General features: G+C 42.1%; 1 protein-coding gene across 3 annotated transcripts in view; it reads right to left on the bottom strand.

The window, feature by feature from the left end:
- The window catches only part of upf2 (UPF2 regulator of nonsense mediated mRNA decay), a 75,495-nt gene that overhangs the window by 52,042 nt on the left and 8,370 nt on the right, over positions 1–15,083 (bottom strand). For all 3 annotated transcript variants that reach the window (XM_061983587.2, XM_061983586.2, XM_061983585.2), the window contains exons 2-7: positions 12,534–12,902; positions 9,535–10,314; positions 4,500–4,660; positions 4,237–4,428; positions 4,017–4,166; positions 3,833–3,936 (exon numbers count right to left, since the gene is read on the bottom strand). In XM_061983587.2, the coding sequence (XP_061839571.1) occupies positions 3,833–3,936; positions 4,017–4,166; positions 4,237–4,428; positions 4,500–4,660; positions 9,535–10,314; positions 12,534–12,902 (1,756 nt within the window). The remainder of the gene's footprint in view (positions 1–3,832; positions 3,937–4,016; positions 4,167–4,236; positions 4,429–4,499; positions 4,661–9,534; positions 10,315–12,533; positions 12,903–15,083) is intronic.

Genomic DNA, 15,083 nt, shown 5'->3' on the forward strand with positions numbered 1-15,083 from the left:
GCGGCTTATAACCCAGGGCGCCTTATGGTGCGGAAAATACGGTACTTCGCATCAAATATTCCACTAAGAAAAATATTTTTGGTGGAAGATTTTGCAAATTCGGTAAATAAATATTTATAAATATATATATTTTGTTGTTTTCTTACTGTACCGAAAATGAACCGAACCGTGACGTCTAAACCGAGGTACGTACAGAATTGAAATTTGTGTGTACTGTTACACCCCTATTAATTTATATTTTTATTCATCATTTATATGTATTTCACATTGCTTTCTGCATGTAAAACTCATGGACTTGAGCGCCCTTTGAGGGAAAAAAAGAGGAATATTTTTATCAGCACAAAGTGCTACCAAGCAAACCCGTAAGATAATTTTAAAAATCTGGGGCCGTATTTATCAAGCGTCTTAGAGTGCCATTTTACACTTAAGTCCTGAGAATTTGCGAAATTTAGTCCTACTCTCAAACTTAAGAATAAAAGCTTTTTATCAACTTACTTAAGTCTAAGAATCACTCCTACTCTCCACGATATTTAAGAGACCTTCAGAGGTGTCCTAAGTGGTTAGGAATTGCCAGCGGGGGATCACAGAGGCAAGAGAGACGTGCGCGGACGTTCAGGGAGCGGAAGGATGTCCTGGCTTTGTTTGATGACGAGCAGCTGATCAAACGGTATCGTTTAGACAGAGCGGGTATTATTTTTGTCACAGATTTAATAAGGGCCGTCATCTCATCAGCAACATCACGCAGCAGAGCTTTCACAGCAGAACTAAAGGTCATCACAATGCTTCGATATGTCGCCACTGGGAAAATGAATTGGAAAGAAAAGGAAACATTTATTTTTGATTCATTGCCAATATTGTTTGTTTGTTTTGTATTATTTTGTAGTTTATTGTCAAAATATACACTCCCATTGTCCACTTAAATATTTCTAAGATATTTCTTTATTCTTAGACAAGGGATTCCCTTCCGTGATTGGTCATTTCTATGGACACAGAAATGACGTCACCTAAAATTCCATAGTAATGTCGTAATTCAGCTCTGAGTGTGACACTTAAGATTCAGTCCTACACTTCGCTGAAAGTGTGAGTAAGACGCTTGTTAACTAACTTTTAAGTGCAGCTTTCAGCGAAGAATTTCTTTACTCATAAGTCAACTCTTAGCAGACTTCTTAAGAGTAATTCTAAGACGCTTGATAAATACGGCCCCTGGTCTACAGTTCTTCACATTGGGTGCATTACTACAATATATTCACCTTTAGATTAATTCTCATCTACCAACCTCTTCTGGCTGTCTTTTTGACACTTACCTGTCCAATTAATTTTTTAGTAGATAATTTAAAATGTAATGTAACATTTTATAACATTCATGCAAAGAACTCAGAAAACGTTTCCCACTTGGCAACTCGATTCTGTAGCCATGCCCCTCTGGGTAATATACTTCAGGTGTTGTGACCTCTGTTTACAATTTGTCACGTCAAAAATATACCTTCTCTCTGGCTACTAAAAAGAGTCTGGAACTACAATTGGTTCGGAACTAACAGTGTTCAGATTGTAATCATCCAAATATGATTAGCAGTAAAGTTGACAGTCGTCAGCAACTAAGCCATAGGTGTCAAACTCAAGACCCGAGGGCCAGATCTGGCCCGCGACATCATTTTATCTGGCCCGCAAATACCGTATTTTCCGCACTATAAGGCGCACCTAAAAACCACACATTTTCTCAAAAGCTGACAGTGCGCCTTATAACCCGGTGCGCTTTATATATGGATAAATATTAAGATTAATTTTCATAAAGTTTCGGTCTCGCAACTTCGATAAACAGCCGCCATCTTTTTTCCCGGTAGAACAGGAAGCGCTTCTTCTTCTACGCAAGCACCCGCCCCCATAGAACAGGAAGCGCTTCTTCTTCTACTGTAAGCAACCACCCGCCCGCGTAGAAGAAGAAAAAGCGCGCGGATATCACCGTACGTTTCATTTCCTTTGTGTGTTTACATCTGTAAAGACCACAAAATGGCTCCTACTAAGCGACCGGGATCCGGTTCATGAAAAGACGCAATCTCTCCATCCGCACACGGATTACTATTTCACAGCAACTGATATTCCTGTGAACCGCACTGTGGATACAACGGGAGCACGTACGGTGAATATTCGCACCACAGGGAATGAGAAGTCATCCTTCACTGTGGTTCTAGCTTGCCATGCTAATGGCCAGAAACTTCCACCCATGGTGATATTCAAAAGGAAGACCTTGCCAAAAGAGACCTTTCCAGCCGGCGTCATCATAAAAGCTAACTCGAAGGGATGGATGAAGAAAAGATGAGCGAGTGGTTAAGGTAAGTTTAAGTTTACGCGAAGAGGCCGGGTGGCTTTTTTCACGCAGCTCTGTCCATGTTGATATACGTATGTTTGTGATTGCACATTTTCGTACATTTTGGGAGTGAACAGAGTTGTTAGAACGCTGGTTTTTAATATATTATTAAAGTTTGACTGACCTATCTGACTGTTTTTTTGACATTCCTTTAGCGCAGTTAGATGCGGCTTACAACACGGGGCGGCTTATAGGTGGACAAAGTTTTGAAATATGCCGTTCATTGAATGCGCGGCTTATAACCCAGGGCGCCTTATGGTGCGGAAAATACGGTACCTGGAAATTATATTTCAATGAAGTACTTAATATTTTCTCACTAAATACAATGGATTTTTTTCATTTGGACAGAAAAAAATATATGTACTGCTTGAAATTGCAAGCCTTTTAAACTTTAATAGTATCCAATATTGCAACAAATATTACAGTATATTATCATAATTTCCAAAAAAATGTTGTCTAAAAAAAAAAAAAACTTAACTTTACAGCAAACTACCCATCAAATTAATTAAAAAAATTACAATACATTTTACGTTGTTCTTTACAGAATGTTACTGTAAATTGAAAAAAATAGTACTGTTTTTTTGCGTTAAAATTCCGTTGACTGAGCTCCCAGTTTTTGACTGTAAAATCTGTTATTTTTAACAGTGTATTTATTACTGTAAATGGAAAGACAGTACAAACTGGCAGCTAAGTTGCCAGACTAAGAAAAGGGCATGTACAGTTTTTCCATTAACAATATGTTTATGTTGTAAAAAACAATGTAAATTTAACAGAAAAATTCTGGCAACTAAGCTGCCAACCTTTTCTGTAAAAACCTCCCCAAAAAACAGTGGTACTGTTTTTCCATTTACTTTTAAAAAATTTAAAAAACACTATATTTTACAGTAACATTTTGTAAATGTAAAGTTTTTACTGTAAAATTGACAGTCTACTTAATTTTTTTGATATAATTAATAATGAAATCCAGAGGCAAATTCATACATTATTCGCTGTTACAAACGGCCCTCTGATGGCCGCCTTAACTGCCATGTGGCCCTCAATGCAAACCTTGACATCCCTGAACTAAGCTAACTAGATTGGTCGCTAACGAGTGAGCTTTTTTCGGTGCTCCTGATCGTCTCTCTGCCCTGCACCTCAGTGCGACATTTAGGCAAGCGGAACAGCGAGTACCTGGGGCTGAGTCGAGCGTTGAACACATTTTGTTTATATGACATTTTTATTGATATTTTAGTAAAAAAGTTATATTTTGACGTGAAAATAAATGTTTAAAAACGCGGAAAATTCACATGCCTGAAAACTATCAATATTCTCTATAAATGTGTTTTGTCTTCCAATATTTGGTTGGCTGGAACGATAATTAAAGTTGCATGATTTTTTTATGGAAAAATTGCTTTGGTTTTCTTCTGACATTTTGAACCGGATTACTAACAGAAACCGAGGTATTACTGTTAAGTTGTTTCTGGTCACCTTGTCGATGAGGTCACGGTTCACACAGTTAGGAAGCTGCTGGATGAAGGCGTCCACAATCAGCTTCAAGTGCGATCCGGTGTTGGCCTCCTCATCCTCTTGCTCTAAAAAACATAAATACAATGTTATTAAGTATACTGTATCTTAAAAGCTAAGATGATTAAAAATGTTTGTGTAAATCCACCCTGCTCATCCATCAGCTTTTTGGCCAGTTCTTCACTCTCTGCTTCGTCGGCTCCCTCTAGTTCTAGAGGCTCATCTGCGATGTCCAGAGCCTCCAGCTCCAGCTCCAGCTCCTCTGTGGTGCTGGCGGCCTCCTTGCCCTCTTTGCCGTCTGACACAGGCAGCATCAAGACGATCAGGATGAGTGAGCCCACTTTGACAGTTGTACATTCAAAACACACCTTTGGCATCATCCTTGTCTTTGGCCTGGCCACTCTTCTCGTTGTCCTTGAAGAGGATGGCGGGGACAAAAGCCTTCAGGTCCACCAGGTTCTCATAGAAGTTCCGAGCGTCTTCATCTTCCCAGATCCCACCTTCCAGGTCGTACTCTCCCGGCTTACCAGGGGTGAAAATGTCAATGCCAGGACCGTGCTCTGAGAGAAAAACACGGCAGCACATGTCAGTTAACGCTGAGCGCGGATTAGGAGTGGAAAAGCAGACTGACCTTCCTGCACGGTCTTGTCCTGAGGTAACTCTGGCATGTTTTCATCCAGCAGATCAGCCAACGACTGAGTGTTGGCCAGCAGCTTCTGATAGGAGGTTGCAAACTCCTCGTACTGTTTGTGGCGGTCCTCACTCAGCTCCCCTTTTGAATGTAAGATACGCCTGAAGAGCACAGGAAGTTAAATTGATCTTAATGTATCCATAGTGTCCTGATGACTGAAATTTCCCTAACAAGTTCTCTTTATGTATTTTTGCTCCTCAAAATGAATCTGGCAGTATTATCAATTCGTTTTTAAGTAAATAGTACCGTATTTTCCGCACTATTAGCCGCACCTAAAAACCACAAATTTACTCAAAAGCTGACAGTGCGGCTTATAACCCGGTGCGCTTTATATATGGATTAATATTAAGATTAATTTTCATAAAGTTTCGGTCTCGCAACTACGGTAAACAGCCGCCATCTTTTTTCCCCGTAGAAGAGGAAGTGCTTCTTCTTCTACGCAAGCAACCGCCAAGGTAAGCACCCGCCCCCATAGAACAGGAAGCGCTTCTTCTTCTACTGTAAGCAACCACCCGCCCGCGTAGAAGAAGAAGAAGCGCGCGGATATTACGTTTCATTTCCTTTGTGTGTTTACATCTGTAAAGACCACAAAATGGCTCCTACTAAGCGACAGGTTTCCGGTTCATGAAAAGACGCAATCTCTCCATCCGCACACGGACTACTATTTCACAGCAACTGCCTAAAGACTTTCAAGAAAAGCTGGCTACTTTCCGTGCATATTGTAAAAACAAGATAGCTGAAAAAAAGATCCGGCCAGAGAACATTATCAACATGGACGAGGTTCCACTGACTTTTGATATTCCTGTGAACCGCACTGTGGATACAACGGGAGCACGTACGGTGAATATTCGCACCACAGGGAATGAGAAGTCATCCTTCACTGTGGTTCTAGCTTGCCATGCTAATGGCCAGAAACTTCCACCCATGGTGATATTCAAAAGGAAGACCTTGCCAAAAGAGACCTTTCCAGCCGGCGTCATCATAAAAGCTAACTCGAAGGGATGGATGGATGAAGAAAAGATGAGCGAGTGGTTAAGGGAAGTTTACGCGAAGAGGCCGGGTGGCTTTTTTCACGCAGCTCCGTCCATGTTGATATACGACTCCATGCGCGCCCACATCACGCTGGTTTTTAATATATTATTAAAGTTTGACTGACCTATCTGACTGTTTTTTTGACATTCCTTTAGCGCAGTTAGATGCGGCTTATAACACGGGGCGGCTTATAGGTGGACAAAGTTTTGAAATATGCCGTTCATTGAAGGCGCGGCTTATAACCCAGGGCGGCTTATGGTGCGGAAAATACGGTAACTTCACCAGTTTTAGATTATTTTTATTCAAAATCGCTGAATTTTCACATTTGCCGTTCAAATACTGAGAAGAGACGGTGCGGTGAACAGCAGCCAGTTGAGGCACGTCACTCAGTGCCTCAACATGGATTGCGGACTCGGCCAACTGCTGGCCTGCTGTGCAGTGAGACTGTATTGCTATATGAACTATATTATACATTTCCATAGTTTAGTTAGCTGAGGTATATAATGTACAGAAAATACGGTAGATAAATAACGACTGGGAACTTTAGATCGACTGATATGGTTTTTTTCAGGGCGATTATTACTAGTAAATGAGGCGTGGCGAAGTTGGGAAAGTGGCCGTTTCAGCAATCTGAGGGTTACTGGTTCAATCCCCACCTTCTACCATCCTAGTCACGTCCGTTGTGTCCTTGAGCAAGACACTTCACCCTTGCTCCTGATGGGCCTGGTTAGCGCCGTGCATGGCAGCTCTCGCCATCAAGTGTGTGAATGTGTGTGTGTGAATGTGGAAATAGTGTCAAAGCGCTTTGAGTTCCTTAAAAAAGGTAGAAAAGCGCTATACAAGTACAACTCATTTACCATTTCATATTCCCATCGTTTGGAAATGTAGGCAGGCTGAACCCTTTAGTTGTGTTCCAACAATGTATCTGGCAGCCATATTTGTCTATTTGCTTAAAATTGTGCGCAAAAATATTGCGATTAGAGATGAAGATGCTTCCAACACACAACGTATGCAATATTAAATTAAATTGCCTCCAGTCTTCAGACGGTGACTTTATCACAGGGATGCCCACACTTTTTCTGCAGGCGAGCTACTTTTCAATTGACCAAGTCGAGGGGATCTACCTCATTCATATATATAATTTATATTTATTCATGAAAGGGACGTTTTAGTTAACAAGTTAAAGGTGTTTAATGATAAAACAAGCATGTTTAACACATATAGATTCCTTTAATTCATGAAGACAAGAATATAAGTTGGTGTATTGCCTGATTCTGATGACTTGCATTGATTAGAATAAATGATAAATGGGTTGTACTTGTATAGCGCTTTTCTACCTTCAAGGTACTCAAAGCGCTTTGACACTACTTCCACATTTACCCATTCACACACACATTCACACACTGATGGAGGGAGCTGCCATGCAAGGCGCTAACCAGCACCCATCAGGAGCAAGGGTGAAGTGTCTTGCTCAGGACACAACGGACATGACGAGGTTGGTACTAGGTGGGGATTGAACCAGGGACCCTCGGGTTGCGCACGGCCACTCTTCCACTGCGCCACGCAGAATCAGACAGTGGTGATGATAACCTCCACATTTTCAAATGGAGGAGAAAAAAAGTCCTCCTTTCTGTCCAATACCACATGAAAGTGGTTGCTTTTTGCCATCTTATTTGTCCAGCTTCCATACTCGTTTTTATACACTTTACAAGAAATACACGCCAGCTTTCTGAGACTCTTATTTTGTTAGCGCAGGCAGGATGAAGCAGCGCTTTTATTGTGAAGATAGGAACTGTGCATTTGGTTTTTAGAGTTTTGACGGCAGACGAGAGTCTGTTGAAATAAAAGGTGTTTCTTCTCGCCTTCCTGTCGGTCATTTTTTCTTAATAATGAGCTCGCAGCAGCCGGTGTCATCTCACAAGACCCTCGGGTGCCGTGAATGTCAATAAAGTGACGAAAGTGAAGATTGATGATCGCAAATTTTTAGGTCTATTTTTTTAATGCCTGGCTGGCGATCGACTGACACACCCTCAGCGATTGACCGGTAGCTTGCGATCTATGTAATTGGCACCCCTGCTTTAGCAGGTTGGTGCAGGCTCGCCCACATTTTGGAGCTAAAAGTGGGTGTTCCAAACGTGCTAAACCAGGGGTGCTCACACTTTTTCTGCAGGCGAGCTACTTTTCAATTGATCAAGTCGTGGGGATCTACCTCATTCATATATATCATTTATATTTACTTATTTATGAAATATATGTTTTTGTTAACAAGTAAAAGGTGTTTAATGATAATGCAAGCATGTTTAACACATATAGTTAATATTGTTAGTACATTAAAGGTGTTTAATGATAATACAAGTATGTTTAATACATATAGTTAATATTGTTAACAAGTTAAAGGTGGTTAAAAATAATACAAGCATGTTTAACACAAATAGTTAATATTGTTAACAACTTAAAGGTGGTTAAAGATAAAACAATCATGTTTAACACATATAGTTAATATTGTTAACAACTTAAAGGTGGGTAAAGATAATACAAGCATGTTTAACACATATAGTTAATATTGTTAACAAGTTAAAGGTGTTTAAAGATAATACCAGCATGTTTAACACATATAGTTAATATTGTTAACAAGTTAAAGGTGTTTAAAGATAATACAAGCATGTTTAACACATATAGATTCCTTTCTTTCATGAAGACAAGAATATAAGTTGGTGTATTACCTGATTCTGATGACTTGCATTGATTGGAATCAGACAGTGGTGATGATAACGTCCGCATTTTCGAATGGAGGAGAAAAAAAGTCCTCCTTTCTGTCCAATACCACATGAAAGTGGTTGGTTTTTGGCATCTTATTTATCCAGCTTCCGTACTCCTTTGTATACACTTTACAAGAAATACATTGTCGGCAAACTCCGTAGCTTGCTAGCTTGTGCACGCCAGCTTTCTGAGACTCTTATTTTGTTAGCGCAACTGTGCAGTCGGTCTTTGGAGTTTTGACGACAGGTACGGCGCCAGAGTCTGTTGAAATAAAGTGTTTCTCGCCTTCCAGTCGGTAATTTTAATGAGCTGGCAGCAGCCAGCGTCATCTCAGAAGACCCTCGGGTGCCGTGAATGTCAATCAAGTGACGAAAGTGACGTCATAGTGAAGATTTATGATCGCTCATTTTTAGGACTATTTTTTTAATGCCTGGCTGGTGATCGACTGACACATCCTCCGAGATCGACCGGTAGATCGCGATCGACGTAATGAGCACCCCTGTGCTAAACACTTCAGAAAACGGGACGGCGTGGCGCAGTGGAAGAGTGGCCGTGCGCAACCCGAGGGTCCCTGGTTCAATCCCCATTTAGTACCAACCTCGTCATGTCCGTTGCGTCCTGAGCAAGACACTTCACCCTTGCTCCTGATGGGTGCTGGTTAGCGCCTTGCATGGCAGCTCCCTCCATCAGTGTGTGAATATGTGTGTGAATGGGTGGAAGTAGTGTCAAAGCGCTTTGAGTACCTTGAAGGTAGAAAAGCGCTATACAGGTACAACCCATTTATCATTTATCATTTATTCAATCCCCACCTTCTACCATCCTAGTCACGTCCGTTGTGTCCTTGGGCAAGACACTTCACCCCTTGCTCCTGATGGCTGCTGGTTAGCGCCTTGCATGGCAGCTCCCGCCATCAGTGTGTGAATGTGTGTGTGAATGGGTGAATGTGGTAATACTGTCAAAGCGCTTTGAGTACCTTGAAGGTAGAAAAGCGCTATACAAGTATAACCCATTTATCATTTATTTATAAAACAAGCCTCAAATCACCATTCTGACTATTTTGGAGGGGAATTTTATAAGCAGACAATTTTTAGGTCCAGGACTATGAAATAAGTGCCAATGTTGTCAGCATTAGAGGGGTCTTTTAAAAATATTCAATGTGGGACAAAAGAACAACTGGTCTCACCTGTTCTGCCTTTCAATGTTCTGCAGCTCTCTGTGGTCCTTCTTCAGGTGTTTAGTGAGGGATGTGAAGTACTCCCGCAGAAGGTTCTGGAAGGGCTGCTGCTTCTCCGTGTTGATGATCTCACTGGGAGGAAAGGTCAGCTTGTACTTCTCAGCAGCTACCTTCACCTTGCGGGGCATCAGGCCGGCGATATCGTCGCCACAGTGCTTACAGAAGCTGATCACCACCGACACGTGAGTGTGCGTCTCGCGATCGGTGTTGATAATGTTCTTCAGCTGCTCGTATATGAGAGACAGACCCTCTTTGTCGGTGAAGAATCCCACGATGGTGAGCTCGGCCAGGAAGCGCAGGTCTGTGCGCAACTTGCTTACATTGGGCGCTTTGTCTTCCTTCCTGGCCTCAAAGTGCTTCTTCCAGGCCTGCAGAAGTAGCGGAGCAAACTCGGCGTACCTCTGATGGAAGAGGGAGCACAGGTGGACGGAGCAGCCCACGTCGGAGATCTTCAGTTTGGCCTCCACGACGGAGCTCACCGCCTCGCCGATGTACTTGCTCAGGTTGAGGGAGGCAAAATCATTGGAGAGCGAGTCGCGCTGCTGTTCAGTGAGCGTGCGCAGCTTCTTGACAAAGGCCGTGTTCTTTTTCAGACTGGAGTCCAGTCGGCTGAAGAAGGCTTCTTCGGGCCGAGCCTCGTGGGCATTCTGGTTCCTGCTGCGCAGTTCCTTCCTGGTGTGGTGGCGCTCCCAGGCCTCCTGGTGCAGCTGATGCCCCTCTTCCTGTTCCCTGCAACAATGAGATCATATTCATTTAATCTTGAAGTTGTCACCCCACACCTGGACCCCTTCCAATTTGCCTACAGGGCCAGGAGGGGCACAGAGGATGCTGTGGCCTGCCTGCTGCATCTCCTCCTCCAGCATCTGGATTCCCCAGGCAACTTTGTCAGGATCCTCTTAGTGGACTTCAGCTCCGCCTTCAACTCCCTACAGAAGCATCTACTGATCCGGAAACTACACCAGCTCAACATCCCCCCTCAGCTGATCCACCTCACCCACAACTTCCTCACCGACCGATTGCAAGCAGTAAGGGTGGGCTCAAACACATCCCCGATGCTTACCATCAACACCGGGGTCCCACAGGGATGTGTGTTGAGCCCTTTCCTGTACACACTCTACACCAATGACTGCCGTAGCATCTCACCCACCACAACATACTTAAAATACTCAGATGACACAGCCATTCTCGCACTCCTCTCCAACAGTCAATCCATCCTGGACTATCATAACACAGTCAAACATTTCACAGAGTCATGCACAGCCAGTTATCTGGAAATCAATGTCAATAAAACAAATAAAATATGGTTCAACCCCCCCCTCACCTCAGAACCCCATCATCATAAACACACAAACAGTTAAAACAGTTGACACTTTTAAATACCTGGGCATAACCTTGGACAATAAACTCACCTTTGATCAACACACCACGGACATTCAAAAAAGAAGTCAACAAAGACTGTCAGCCATCCGGAAACTTAAAGGACTATACGTTGCACCTCATCTCCTGTTATTACTTTACCAAAGCATTGTTCAACCCATCCTTCTGTACTGTTCCACATGTTTTTTCACCATGCTTTCTGTAACCAACCGGACCAAACTCACACGCATTACAAACATAGCAGCTAAAATCATCGGCCTACCCACACCCAACATTTCAGACATAAACCACAGGTCCATCACCCGACTGGCAAAAACAATAGTCCAGGATATCACTCACCCACTACACCAATACATCATCCCACTACCATCAGGGCGCAGGTACAGAACAATCAAATTCCGGAGGGCCCGCCTCAGGAAAAGCCTGATCCCTGCAGCTATAGCCGCCCTTAACAGCAGGCCCGGCCGACCTGTCTGACAAGCCTGTAAATGTGTGTTAGTCATGTATGATGTCTTTTTGTTATTTTTTTTGTGTGATGTGTAATGTCTAGTGTTTAAATGTACGGCAGTGACAATGAATTTCCCCAAGGGGACCAATAAATCTAATCTAATCTAATCTAATCTTGTGAGCAAAAGACAACATATTTGAGACAATCTTTACTGCTCTCTCTGAGTGTCACAATATTTGACTCAAAATTAGAGATGTCCGATAATATCAGGCTGCCGATATTATCAGCCGATAAATGCTTTAAAATGTAGTATCGGAAATTATCGGTATCGGTTTCAAAAAGTAAAATGTATGACTTTTTAAAGCGCCACTGTGTACACGGAGGTAGGGAGAAGTACAGAGCGCCAATAAACCTCAAAGGCACTGCCTTTGCGTGCCAGGCCAATCACATAATATCTACGGCTTTTCACACAAAGTGAATGCAACACATACTTGGTCAACAGCCATACAGGTCACACTGAGGGTGGCCGTATAAACAACTTTAACCATGTTTAACATCATTAACACTGCTACAAATATGCGCCACACTGTGAACCCACACCAAACAAGAATGACAAACACATTTCGGGAGAACATCCGCACCGTAACACAACATAAACACAACAGAACAAATACCCAGAAGCCCTTGCAGCACTAACTCTTTCGAGACGCTACAATATACAGCCCCTGCAACCCCAACCCCGCCCACCTCAACCTCTCTCAGGTAGAGCATGTCCCAAATTCCAAGCTGCTGTTTTGAGGCATGTTAAAAAAAATAATGCACTTTGTGACTTCAATAATAAATATGGCAGTGCCATGTTGGCATTTTTTTTCCATAACTTGAGTTGATTTATTTTGGAAAACCTTGTTACATTCTTTAATGCATCCAGCGGGGCATCACAACAAAATTAGGCATAATAATGTGTTAATTCCACGACTGTATATATCGGTATCGGTTGATATCGGAATCTGTAATTAAGAGTTGGACAATATCGGAATATCGGCAAAAAAGCAATTATCGGACATCTCTACTCAAAATAGTAAGTTATTATAAATATAGGGAAATATGATGCTCATTCACGTACTTCAGAAGAGCTGCTTCCTCCTCACGTTGCCTCTTGGTCTCCTCCTCTTGAAGCTTCCTCTCCTGCTCCTCTTGCTGCCTCTTCTCCTCCTCTTCTTTCTGCTTCTGCTCTTCCTCTGCTTTCTGTTTCTCTTCCTCTTTCTTTCTTCGCTCCTTCTCCTCTTTCTTCTTCTTTTCCTCCTCCACGCGCTTCCTCTTCTCGTCTTTTCCGCCGTCTTTTTTGCTGCTCATCTTGGCCTCGTCTTTTGCTTTGTCCCGCGGCGGTGCTGGTTTCCTCTCCCCATCTTTGTCTTTCTCTTTGTCCTTGGCACTGAAGGAGGCCACATCTTTCTCGTCCATGTTTATTGAGCGCCGACGTTCAGCAGGCATACTAAAAGAAGCAAACAGGAAAAGTAGGACAATTAGGACACAATATACAGGACAGGCTAAAAGTTTGGACACACCTTCCCATTCAATGCGTTTTCTTTATTACATTGTAGATTGTCACTGTAGGCATCAAAACTATGAATGAACACATGTATAGGGTTGCCACCCGTACCTTATAATACGGAGTCTTCCCATATTTTAAGATTAAATTGTTAAATATTATTTTTATTTTTTTTTAAAGTCAGCAGCAAGTATATATCCATCCATTTTTTACCGCTTGTCCCTTTTTGGGGTTGCATATATATATATATATATATATATATATATATATATATATATATATATATATATATATATATATGTATGTGTGGGAAAAAAATCACAAGACTATTTCATCTCTACAGGCCTGTTTCATGAGGGGGGGTTCCCTCAATCATCAGGAGATTTTAATGGGAGCATTCACATACCATGGTTTATATAGGGCACAGAATGGGTGGGTACAGGCTGGCGTAGGGGCGTGGTGATTGGCTCATGTGTTACCTAGGAGGTGTTTCCGTCTGTGGCGGCATGCTGTTACAATTTCGCTGCGCTTGTTGAGGGATGACAGGTCTGGACGGTAAATAATAAACAGTTTCTCTTTCAAGCATAGGTTGCATCTTTTATTACCACTATTGTAAGGTGTGCTGGATGCAAGAATTTGCCATGTTATTGAATATTCAACATTATTGTCTTTGAGGTCCAATCACAAGGCTTCTTTCAGGAACCAAAACCTGCGGAATACCACAGAACTCAGCAAACACATTTGGGACCTCAAAGACAATAATGTTGAATATTCAATAACATGGCAAATTCTTGCATCCAGCACACCTTACAATAGTGGTAATAAAAGATGCAACCTATGCTTGAAAGGTGTAACCTCCCTGATACCGAAGTACATGTCAAACTACTTCCTTAACGTAAATGACCGCCATAACCACAACACCAGGGGGAGCTCCACTAACCACGTTAAACCCAGATTCCGAACTAACAAAGGTCTTAACTCATTCTCTTTCTATGCCACATCAATGTGGAATGCGCTCCCAACAGGTATAAAAGAAAGTGCATCTCTGTCCTCCTTCAAAACCGCAATAAAAGTTCACCTCCAGACAGCTACAACCCTAAACTAACACCCTCCCCGGATTGTTAATAATCAAATGTAAACAATCAAATGCAGATACTTTTTCTTATGCCTTCTTTCTTTCATAGTTCTTTTTATTGATTTCACATTCACATTAACAACATATTCAAACCCTCTTCATCCCCTACCCCTGCTGTCACTCAAAACAAAAAAACAAACAAAAGTAAAAGTACAAAAGTACCCGGAGTAAAAAATAAATAAATAAATAAATAGATAAAGTTCAGTACAAGGCACTTAAAACACAGTAATTGAAAACTGAAACATAATGTAGACGCAGCATGACAAAGCCATATCTAGGTACATATCTAGGGCTCTTCCTACACTTGTGTAGAAGATTGGTCAAAAAAAGTCAAAAAAGGTCTCCACACTTTAAAAAACTTGTTTTCAGAGCCCCGTAATGTGTATCTTATTTTCTCCAGCTTCAGGTTTGCTAGTACTTCCCTTATCCAGTGGGAGACTAAGGGTGGGTCAGCCTCCTTCCACTTCAACAATATCAGGCGGCGTGCGAGGAGGGTGGTGAAGGCAACTATTTTGTGACCCCCGACAGGTAGTTCCAACCCTTCAGGAATGATTCCAAATACAGAAATTAAAGGGTTTGGATCGATTTGAATTGTTGAAACCGTGGAGAGTGCTTCGAAGATGAACTTCCAGTACCCCTTTAGCTTCGGACAAAGCCAAAACATGTGTCTTAATGTTGCGTTATCTAGTTTACATCTATCACATAATGGGTTAATATGGGGAAATATTTTTGCTAATTTTGCTTTTGTGAAGTGCACCTGGTGTATCACTTTAAATTGGACCAGTGAGTGTCGTGCGCTAGAGATGCGCGGTTTGCGGGCACAACCGCGGATTATCCGCGGATCGGGCGGATGAAATTAAAAAAAATTAGATTTTAAATAGATTCAGGCGGGTGGCAGTTAAACCAATTCGGAAATATATATACATAGTTAAACGTTGTTACCCACATACGAAAAACGAGCAGGCACCTGCTGCATATGCCACAACAGA

Source organism: Nerophis lumbriciformis, linkage group LG25, assembly GCF_033978685.3.
Source record: "Nerophis lumbriciformis linkage group LG25, RoL_Nlum_v2.1, whole genome shotgun sequence".
Taxonomy (NCBI): Eukaryota; Metazoa; Chordata; class Actinopteri; order Syngnathiformes; family Syngnathidae; genus Nerophis; species Nerophis lumbriciformis.